The following is a 10,603-nucleotide window of genomic DNA, read 5'->3' on the forward strand; positions in this document are numbered from 1 at the left end:
TGCCCCGAGCACGCCTCGCGCTACGGGCCCGGGCCTGCAGCCTTGCAATCGCTGCCCTGCTGCCCCTGCAGCCCGGCTGCACACTTGCTACTCCTGCAGCATCACCGCAGTGCCTACTACATCTCCGCTGCCCCTGCAGCCCCACGTTCCAACCATCTGCCACGACCAGGATTGCAAACTAGTTGCAATCCCAGTTTAGGATCAAGCAGCCACTGCAATCCTAGCTTAGGATCAAACAGCCACTGCAATCCTAATCCAGGATTAAAGCAGCATATGCAGTCCCGACCCAGGATCGATAGCACGCATGCAATCCTACACGGCTGCATCAACACGCGCGTGTATTGAGAATTTCAAATTCTGAAATTCATGAGTAAGTTTTCACTAGTAAGTTGTTCCCATTTTTGAAATTTAAATTTATTTTTATTTTTCTTCAGGGACTTACAAAATCCCTTCATCTACATCCCACTTTTCTGTAACGTGGGTTCGATTTGCTAAAAGCGAAATCGTGGGGATTCACGCTACATACGAACTAAGAGCGTTCGTATTCTTCGGACTAAGAGCGTCCGTGAGCATTGATTTTTACAAACTAAGAGCGTTCGTAGGCTACGGACTAAGAGCGTTTGTAAGCATAAAGATTTGACCATATAAACGTCATTGGTTTCAATCCAGATCCAAAAAAAAAAAAAAAAAAATTGGAAACTATCAACATAGACAGTGGTTATAACTTTTTCTCACTTGGCGTACTCAAGAGTAATTGTGATGTCTAGGAAAGGTTTGAACTGAGAGAACGATTTTAAAAGTGAGCAACGCTCTACCAAAATTCGCCTTACCTTACCTGGTCACAACCAAATTGGAATTGCCAAACGGATTGAGTAACTACTACTTGTCTAAGCTTGATTATCCTTTTTGGATTAAATTTAGAAACTTTGACGTAATCATTGGCTTTCATTGAAATAAAGTGTCGATTTTGATTCGAACTTTATTCATTCAAGTATGTTTCCCGGAGAGCTAGAATGCCTCGTGGATAGTGCTACTACGCACACCATACTTCAAAATAGGCAGTTATTTCTTGATATGATGCCTACTCGATCTTCAGTGACTACGATGGCAGGGTCATCTAAATTGATTCATGGTCAAGGACCAGCTCAATTCTTGTTGCCACATGGCACAATCATTAATGTCACTAAAGCTCTCTACGCTGCTAGGGCAGGAAGAACCCTATTGAGCTTCAAAGATATAAGAGCCAATGGTTTTCATGTGGAAACACATTGTAAGAATGGAAAAGAGTTCCTTTGCATCACCTCTAATGACTACGGACATAAAAGAGTATTAGAGAAACTTATGTGTCACACTAGTGGGTTATATGCAACCACTATTCGAGTCATTGAATCCAACCATGTCATGTGAGATGATTTATGGGATTTTGACACATATAGGCTTTGGCATGACCGTTTGGGACACCCAGGTCGTGATATGATGATCCGTATATTAAAGACTTCACACCTACATCCATTTTTTAGAACGAAAGGAAGTAAAAATCAGTTTTTGGACACCGAAAGAGCCCCTGCACCTCACGGCGCAGTTCACCCCCAAAACCGGTCATCCTTAGCCGGCGCTACCTTCCCCCTACGGCCTCAGGGTGGCATTGACTCCACCAATGCTCTTTCTACTCCAAATTTTGCTTCTAAAGTCAATTGTGATTTCGTGGCTCAACCAATATCCTCATTGGTTGTTTCTAAAGCCCATAATTCGTTTTGCAAAGCCTGCTCTTTAGCAAAATTAGGATCGAGACCATCCTATGCAAAGCATACTAAAGAAAATATACCATTCTTGCAAAGAATCCAAGGTGATATTTGTGGGCCTATTCAAACACCATGCAGACCATTTAGATATTTTATGATGTTGGTTGATGCACCGACATGCTGGTCACATGTCATGCTATTGTCCACTAGGAACGCTGCATTTGCTAAACTCCTAACCCAGATTATTAAGTTAAGGGCTCATCACTCTGATCATCCTATTAAGTCTATAAGATTAGACAACGCTGGGGAGTTTACATAAAAAACTTTTGATGATTATTGCATGTCCATTGGGATTGATGTTGAACATCCAGTTTCTCATGTTCACACCTAAAATGGTCTCACAGAAGCCGCTATTAAACGACTACAAATGGTCGCTAGGGCATTGGTAATGCGCACCAATCTCCTTATTTCTGCTTGGGGATATGCAATATTGCATGCAGCTGTGCTTATTAGTCTAAGACCCACTACCACTTAACCATTTTCTGCGTCCCAGATGGTGACTGGGTATGAACCTAATGTCTCACACTTACGCATATTTAGGTGTGCAGTTTATGTGTCAATTGCGCCGCCACAGCGCTCCAAAATGGGTCCTCAATGACGATTAGGCGTTTACATTGGATATGATTCTCCAACTATTGTCCGCTATTTAGAACCCTTGACAGGCGATCTCTTTACCACTAAATTTGCTGATTGTCACTTCGATGAGACAGTCTTCCCGTCGTTAGAGGGAGATAAGAACATCAATGTTCAACAAGAACGACATGAATTATCGTGGTCTGTCCCCACTATGTCTCATCTTGATCCCCAAACCGCACAGTCCGACATTGAAGTGCGGAGAATTCTTGATCTTCAGAACATAGCAGAATCGATGCCTGATGCGTTTTGATATCGCTAAAGTGATGAGATCACACATACCTGCTGCAAATGTGCCTGCAAGGATTGATGTCCCTAAAATTAGAGGACATGACACCACCTCAAGAGTACATGAGTATGACGCCAATGTCCCCACCCTTGGTGACGTTGTGGCTAGGCCCACAGCTCCAGGCAGGAAGCACGGGAGGCCCATAGGTTCGATGGATTCTCGCCTAAGAATGAAAGCGAGTTTGGCACAGAATAATCCATTAATCATCGATATAAATAATCCATCTCATGAGAATATTCCGGATTATGGTTATGTCCAAAAGACATCATTGGGGGACGCTCCAATGTCAGAACCAATTCCAGAGAATAGAGAGATCTCCATGAATTACACTAGTGTACATGAGATGATGGATAGAAATTCTATGGCTATTGATGATGCATTTGCATATCATGTTGCAAAAGGAATTATAGAATATGATGATATCGAACCTTGCTTTGTCGAAAAATGTCGACGAAGAGCGGATTGGCCTAAATGGAAAGATGCGATCCAGGCTGAATTGGATTCACTAGCAAAGAGACAAGTGTTTGGGCCTATAACGTAGACACCCCCAGATGTAAAACCTGTTGGCCATAAATGGGTCTTTGTTAGAAAGTGTAATGAGAAAAATGAGGTGGTTAGATATAAAGCCCGCCTCATGGCGCAAGGTTTCTCACAACGTCCTGGAATCGACTACTAGTACGAGGAGACATATTCTCCCATAATGGACGTTATAATGTTCCGCTACCTTGTCAGTTTGGTAGTTTCCAAAAAACTTGACATGGAGCTTAAGGATGTGGTTACAGCATATCTCTTTGGGGATCTAGATTCAGAGATATATATGAAGGTTCCAGATGAACGTCAATTACCCAAATCAACTAGCTCTAAACCACGGAGAACGTTTTCAATAAGATTAAAACGCTCACTTTATGGATTAAAACAATCCGGACTGATCTGGTATAACCGTTTAAGTGACTACTTGATTGGGAAGGGATATATTAATAATGAAATATGCTCATGCGTGTTCATTAAAAGAACAAGTTCTGGATTTGCAATTATAGCAGTTTATGTCGATGACATGAACCTAATTGGAACTCTAGATGAGTTGAAGGAAATTGCTAAATACTTGAAATCCGAATTTAAGATGAAAGATCTTGGGAAAACACGGTTTTGTCTCAGTTTAGAACTCGAGCACCGTAGGGATGAGATTTTGATCCATCAGTCTACATATACTCAGAAAATTCTAAGGCTCTTTAATGAAGATAAAGCAAAGCCTGTGAGTACTCCCATGATTGGTCGTAGTCTTGAGCCCGGAAAAGATCCGTTTCGTCCAAAGGATGAGGACGAAGAATCGCTAGAGGCCGAAGTGCCCTATTTAAGTGCAATAGGCGCATTATTGTACTTAGCTCAATGCACAAGACCGGATATCTCATTTGCAGTGAACTTGTTAACTCAACATAGCTCTGCGTCAACACGCCGCCATTGGATTGGTGTAAAGACAATCTTTCGATACCTAAGAGGTACGATTGATATGGACCTATTCTATCCAAGGAATGACGGAAATTTGGGATTGGACCCTGAGAGGCAAAATGCCACTGTCCAAGGGTTGGCCGCCTGCCATGTTGCTGCCACCACCCATGGTGGCCGGCCTCACCCTATTCCCCTCCATCAAAACGACAATGATGTTTTGATGGGTTTTGCTGATGCAGGGTACCTCTCTGACCCTCACAAAAGTCGCTCCCAAACGGGTTATGTCTTTTCCATAGGAAGCACTGCGATATCTTGGAGGTCTACAAAGCAAACCCTTGTTGCTACTTCCTCAAATCATGCAGAGATTATTGCTCTACATGAAGCTGTGCGTGAATGCATATGGCTAAGGTCTGTAATTAGACATATTCAACGAAGTTGTGGTTTGAAGTCTATCACGGATGAACCTACATGCATTTATGAGGATAATGCAGCTTGTACAGAACAAATGAAATTAGGTTTCATCAAGGGCGACAACACCAAGCACATATCGCCTAAGTTCTTCTATAATCAGCAACAACAATCACTTCTAAAGATTGAAGTGAATCAAATCTGATCAGAGGATAATGTAGCGGACTTATTCACTAAGTCGTTACCTAAATCCACCTTCGAGAAACATGTGAAGAGTATCGGATTGGGAAAGTTATCCGAACTCCCATGATTGTAGCAATCAGGGGGAGATATTGACATCAGGGGGAGTTATGATGTCTACATGTTTGATCTCGAAGAGTAGAGGACGTGTTGTACTCTTTTTCTCCTCCTCGAGCGTGTTTTTGTCCCACAGGGTTTTTCACTCGAGCAAAGTTTTTAACGAGGTAACGGATGAAGCATCACCACCAAGTTTGAGCAGCACAAGGGGGAGTGTTGAAGGAAAATCAACTTAGTGTGCCTTATCAAACTAGGAGTAGTAATAGGAAAGAATGTTCTAGAATTCCTAGTTCTATTCGGATTAGATTTCCTTGTAACATTAGAACATGTACTTTGTAAATCCCTATATATAGGGCTCCTATTCTCAATAATGAAATACAATCTCTCTCAAATATCATATTCTTAAACACGTTATATATAATTGTTTGGTTTGTTACTTGTAGCTAGCTCATGCAAGACATTTACCATAACCTCTCACACCTAATAACAAAAACTGTTTTATTGAGGATAATATTGAGATTGAGTTGTAAAGTGAGGCTCAACAGCCGGCCGATATATGTTAACTCCATATATAAGATCATAGTAGGCTTAGTGGCACATAGAATATGCATGGCATATGGGTGATGGGTCATAGGAGTCACATGGTATCACTAGGCAACAAAGGGCTTCAACGCTGAACTTTCCGGCCACTTGAGCTACAAGCTCTTAACCTAATTAGTTCCACTTGGCCTGTTGTACAATTTTATTTCATTTTACCTCTTCAAAATTGTTGAGTAAAAATAGTACACGCAGTGAGCGATAATGTCACCCAACATAATTTCACTCGTATTCATGAAAAGAATAGAGTTTTAATTATTTCGGGTTCGACCCATTCAAGACAGAATGTGTCTCTTAATTACAATCCCTTGTTAAAGGGAAACACCCTTTGATTCCATTTATGAAGAAACCAATTGTGGATGTGTGTTTTTGTTTTTGTGGCTGCACCCGGATATTTGAATGGGTTGCCTACGTACCATTGGAGAGGGATCAAGCCACTCGTATTTCAAGAGTTCCAATGGGTGTATGACCCATTGGAGGGTATTGCTTTTTGGAATAGGAATAGTGATTGGACGAATTTGGTGTGAATGAACCAGGGATTCGATTTGTGTCTGAGGTCATTTTGGGAATGATTTGACCTTTCTGGTGTTTGGATGAATTTAACTGGTGAGGTCAAGAATTCGGATTGGATGAATTTGACTGGTGGAGTCAGGGATTCTGTTTGGACTTGTGGTTGCATCTAGTGAGTCGCTAGATTGCCTACATACCCTATAAAGGGATCAAACCATTGTAGTTCAGATATTTGGGTTTTCAGTTTTGTACCGACTTTTGTGTTCGACGGCTATTTATATATATATATATATATATATATATATATATTATTTTCGAACCTGTCGAAAGAACACATTTTTTTATGGACACCCGATTTTAATGGAGCATCCGTTGATTTGATTTGGGCACCCACAGTGTCAGGCCTTGAGACTTGAAATGGGATCTGGGCCTCTGAAGTTTATTGAGCGTGATGCTGGTTTGAAGTTGGCTCTGCTGTGCACCGTAATAACCCAAAAGCTTGCAAGGCATAGAGTGATATGGACACCCATTAATTTTACATATGCACCTTCTTGTATTATTAAACCATTATCCCACCGCTTTATGGTCACAGTGAGAGACAAGAAACAAAGCATAATTACACTTATGATTCTCCAAAGCCATTTGGTCTTTGTTGTTTGACTCATGTTCAAAGCCAAAGCAATTTAAAGCTTTTTTTAATTCTCAATCAAAGCTACAGTAGCACCATGGCTTAGTTACATAATGGACTTGTGTGTTGAAGGTACCACATCTTTTTGAAGAAAACATAACCACCCCAGTATTTGGTGCTTGTGACTTCGAGGTAAGAGAATATGACCATAAGAGTACGACTATTACTTTCTTGGAGAAGATTCACATATCTCTGTGACTTGTTCTACATTTTGCAGGAAACATCCAAGTTTCATTCCGGTCTATCAGGTGGCCTTCAAATGGTCTTAGGATTGATTGCATCAGTTCAATCCTCGATGCGTACTGAGGAAGCCTACAAGAAGGTAGCACCATGATTTTCCAATGTTGCCATGACTGCCTTCCATGTACAATTTGCTGCATCGACCACTTGAATGTGATCTAGCAACTCTTGCGTGCTTCTGCATGTATGTGCTTATCGTAAGTATGAGACAATTCCCATAATTCCTCCACTTTGTGTTTTTTGCAGTTTTGTGATCGCAGGTGAGCCAAGTAGAACACGCTACTGATTTGTGATTGAAGTTGAGCTACACCGAGCATTCTGCAGACTTGTGGCTGGAGGTAGGCACGTACCCTTTTATAGAGAGATGGCCACTTTACTTTCAGGAGCAGCATTTTGATGATAACTTTGATGCAGGTGGAGACATAGCTTGGCGTTGAAACTCTGCATGGGGATCATCTTGGAGCAGCTTCCCCACTATTGTGAACCCAAGAACTTCGCAGATTTGTCCTTGGCGTGAACCGGCAGCCCAAAGCTTTCACCTGACCTTTACTTCCGCCACCCATATGCAGGACGCACCGCAATATAGGCATCGAAAGCAAGTGCAGCGAAATACACCGCGGCTGTGAATGAGGGCTTGATGTCAACTTTGTGTCTTGCCCGGAAGCCGTTGGTGAGGTTTGTGAGGGTGAGAGCAACGAGGAACTCTTAGAGAGAGGATAGACCGTCAACTTCTTGTTCGGAGTGCTCATAGTCTTACATGATCACCTATTTAGCTTTCTGTAATCATATAATGTAGAACAAAGAGAACATTTGAGTGAAAATGATAATTGACAGCATATAGAAGAAATTATACCCACTGCTCTATGTTTGTAGCTTCTCGTGGTCTCTTCTTAGCTTCAAATTATTCTTCCCTTCCTTTTCTTTCTCTGCTCCTCCCTTGCTTTTTTCCTCTCTCCTCTAGCTCACAGTTCCTCTCTCGTAACTCTGCTGCCTTTTCGTTTGTTGCTGATGTTCTCTAGCCTCTTCTGTTGCCCCCCCCCCCCCCCCCCCCCCCAATTGCATCTGCCCCCAGCCTCCTTATATAGCAGTAGTTGGATAAGTGTAGCCGGGTAGCAGATAACCCATTCCAACTTTGTATTTGAATTTGAATGATAAGCTTATCTTTATCACTTGTTATCTTTATATTTGAATCGATCAAGCACTTAACCAACACTTGAATAGTCAAAGCTAGCAGAACATGAATCCTTGACGTCATTTGTACTTGTCAAAACTCAAAAAAAAAAAATCTTTGAATGGCCCTCCTGCTTGACGTTTGAATTTGGTCAAAGCCAACCAAAATTTTGAATAGCTATTATCCTCATTTGCTGGTCATTCAAAGCAACAGAGATGTATGAATTTTTTTTTTTTTGTCTCAACAGAAATGTAGCCATCAAAGGAACCTTCGGTGATATTTCAAGCTAGACCTAGAACTTCGATCAGTTGTCAACGCGGTCATAAGCTCGGAATGAGTCGCCGGTCTTAACAAACTTATCAATCTCAAGTTGTATTTATATTCTCAAGCAGATACTACTTTCTTATCACAAGAAATCAATACTAATAATTTCGTGCAAAGAATCAAGAATGGCAATGGTGGGGGAGCTTGTTGCAGGAGCTGTTTTAGGAACACTGTTCGCCGAGCTGTACAAGGGGTTCAAGGAAATGAGGGGCGAGACTAAGCGCTTTAGAGGCCATCTAGATAATCTCAATTGCACCCTTGACTCTCTGAAACCTCTGATCTTCCAGATAGGAGAGCTGAACGTGAAACTGGATCTCCCAACTTTGGAAATCGAAGATCTCAAAAGAAAGATGGGGAAGGGCGCAGAGCTGGTAGGCAGACTGAGCCAGATTCGGAAGAGGGAGTACTTGTTAGTCAAGCGAAGTTATAGCAACCAGCTTGTTGAACTGGATCGATCGCTTAAGATACTGTTGGATAGACTCAAGTTTCAGGAAGCAAGGGATGTGAAGGAGATCTTACTCCAGATGAGAAAACAAACGTCTAAACTAGTCGAAATGGAGGAGCTTCTCAAAATGCTGGTGGAGAAACTGAATGTGAGGCAGGAGCCTAGGGATGCGAAGGTGGCGTTGCTTTCTGCAGTAGAGAGCAGTAAACAACTTGTTGAATTGGCAGCGTCTACTAAACTACTGCTTGGTAAACCCGCAGTGCAGCGGCAAGCAAGAAATGTAGAGGAGACCAGGATTTTGGTGACGAATACAGAGATGGCGCTGGAGCGAGTTAAAGAGAATAGTGTCTTGAAAGGTAAACTTTCTACTTCTTGGGATTGATTAATAACATTCTGTGCATCTGATTATTTCATATACAGCCTTGCTCATGATCGATTAGCTTAAGCATCTAAACTCAACGGTAGCTTAAAAAATAAGTCAACAACGTATATCACCGTTGTATTTAGTACTTTTGCATCAATGGTGAAGTTTGAAACAATACAAAGTTAATTTACTACTTTAATTGGTATTGCAAATATAGGTTTGGCATCGCTAGTGCAACGGACTGCTGTGGGTACAATATTACAAGAGCTGTTTGATGCGCTATATAAGATGAAGGGAAAATATTCCAAGCTAGAGTTTCTAGAACCACTGATCGAAGATATGCAGGCAAAATATAACAATGTCTTGGATCACCCAAAAGAAGAACTAGAAAATTTCAAAATGCTTGTGGAAAAGGCCTTGCGCCTCTTACGTTCCAAGCTTTGTGCATCGATCAGCTACAAAAAGCACAAGTACGGCAACCAGCTACTTGCAATATTGGATAAATCTCTTCAGAAACTGTTGGACATATTAAAAGTGCAGGAATTGAGTAACACCAACGAGACGAGCTTGGTTTCAGTCAGGAATATAGAGACAGTAGTACAAAGATTGTTGGACGTATAATACCTAAGAGCATTTGCAGTGGGGACCCAAATTTGAGTCCAAAACCAAGATTTGAGTCCAAAAATAAAGGAATGAAGCTGTAGTGGGTCGGAAAAATTTGGATCCATTTCTGCCGGAGACCCAAATCTTGGCTCAAATTTGGTCCAAAGGATGATCCAAAAAAATTGGACTCAAATTTAATATGACTCTTCACGTGGGCTTTCTGGTGCATGGAAGTGTGCATGCAAGTGGACATGAGATCAGAAATGGTGTGGGACCCAGCACATGGGCTTTCTTATGCATTTTTTTTTTTATAAATATAAAATTTTGAATTTTGTTAATAATATTGCCGTTTTTCAAAGGCTTTCTCATGAAATTTTTTTTTTAGTAAACTACATATACCCTTTTGATAAGATTTCAGAACACAAATAACTCCTCAACATTTGGTTTTACACATTTAAGGACAGAAGTTTATACTTAAAGACATTTTGTCTTTAAAGAAGTTTTACTTTCTCTTTAGTATTTATCTTTTGCTTCAGTAAAAATAAAAATGACGGAGTGTAGTGGGCTTATGCTTTTGAATTTGTTTATTTAAACATATTGCAGGTATAAATCAATCCTCTATACTTGAAAGTAAAAAGTTACTTTTATTATTCATAATTTCGATCATTGACAGATTAGAATTAATTGCTATCTGCAAAAATACAAGTAATGAGTTAGCTGAAGAAAAAGAAAAATTGAGAAAGTTAAGAGATTTAGATCAAAACTTAAAAGAGAAACTCCCGATTA

The 10,603-nt window shown here is 40.9% G+C and overlaps 1 protein-coding gene across 1 annotated transcript; it reads left to right on the forward strand.

The window, feature by feature from the left end:
• Window positions 1-8,343: 8,343 nt before the first annotated feature.
• Window positions 8,344-10,146, forward strand: LOC112190589. Its single transcript, XM_024330036.2, has 2 exons — window positions 8,344-9,206; window positions 9,432-10,146. Exons 1-2 carry the CDS (start codon window positions 8,531-8,533, stop codon window positions 9,833-9,835), a joined length of 1,080 nt encoding a protein of 359 aa, XP_024185804.1. The 5' UTR covers window positions 8,344-8,530; the 3' UTR covers window positions 9,836-10,146.
• Window positions 10,147-10,603: the final 457 nt, after the last annotated feature.

The sequence above is a fragment of the Rosa chinensis genome, chromosome 2 (genome assembly GCF_002994745.2).
Source record: "Rosa chinensis cultivar Old Blush chromosome 2, RchiOBHm-V2, whole genome shotgun sequence".
Lineage (NCBI taxonomy): Eukaryota > Viridiplantae > Streptophyta > Magnoliopsida > Rosales > Rosaceae > Rosa > Rosa chinensis.

Coding starts and splice junctions, on each gene's coding strand:
- LOC112190589 (XM_024330036.2), top strand. CDS start 8,531: ATGGCAATGGTGGGGGAGCTTGTTGCAGGAGCTGTTTTAGGAACACTG. Junction 9,207..9,431: donor AGAGAATAGTGTCTTGAAAG/GTAAACTTTCTA, acceptor TTGCAAATATAG/GTTTGGCATCGCTAGTGCAA.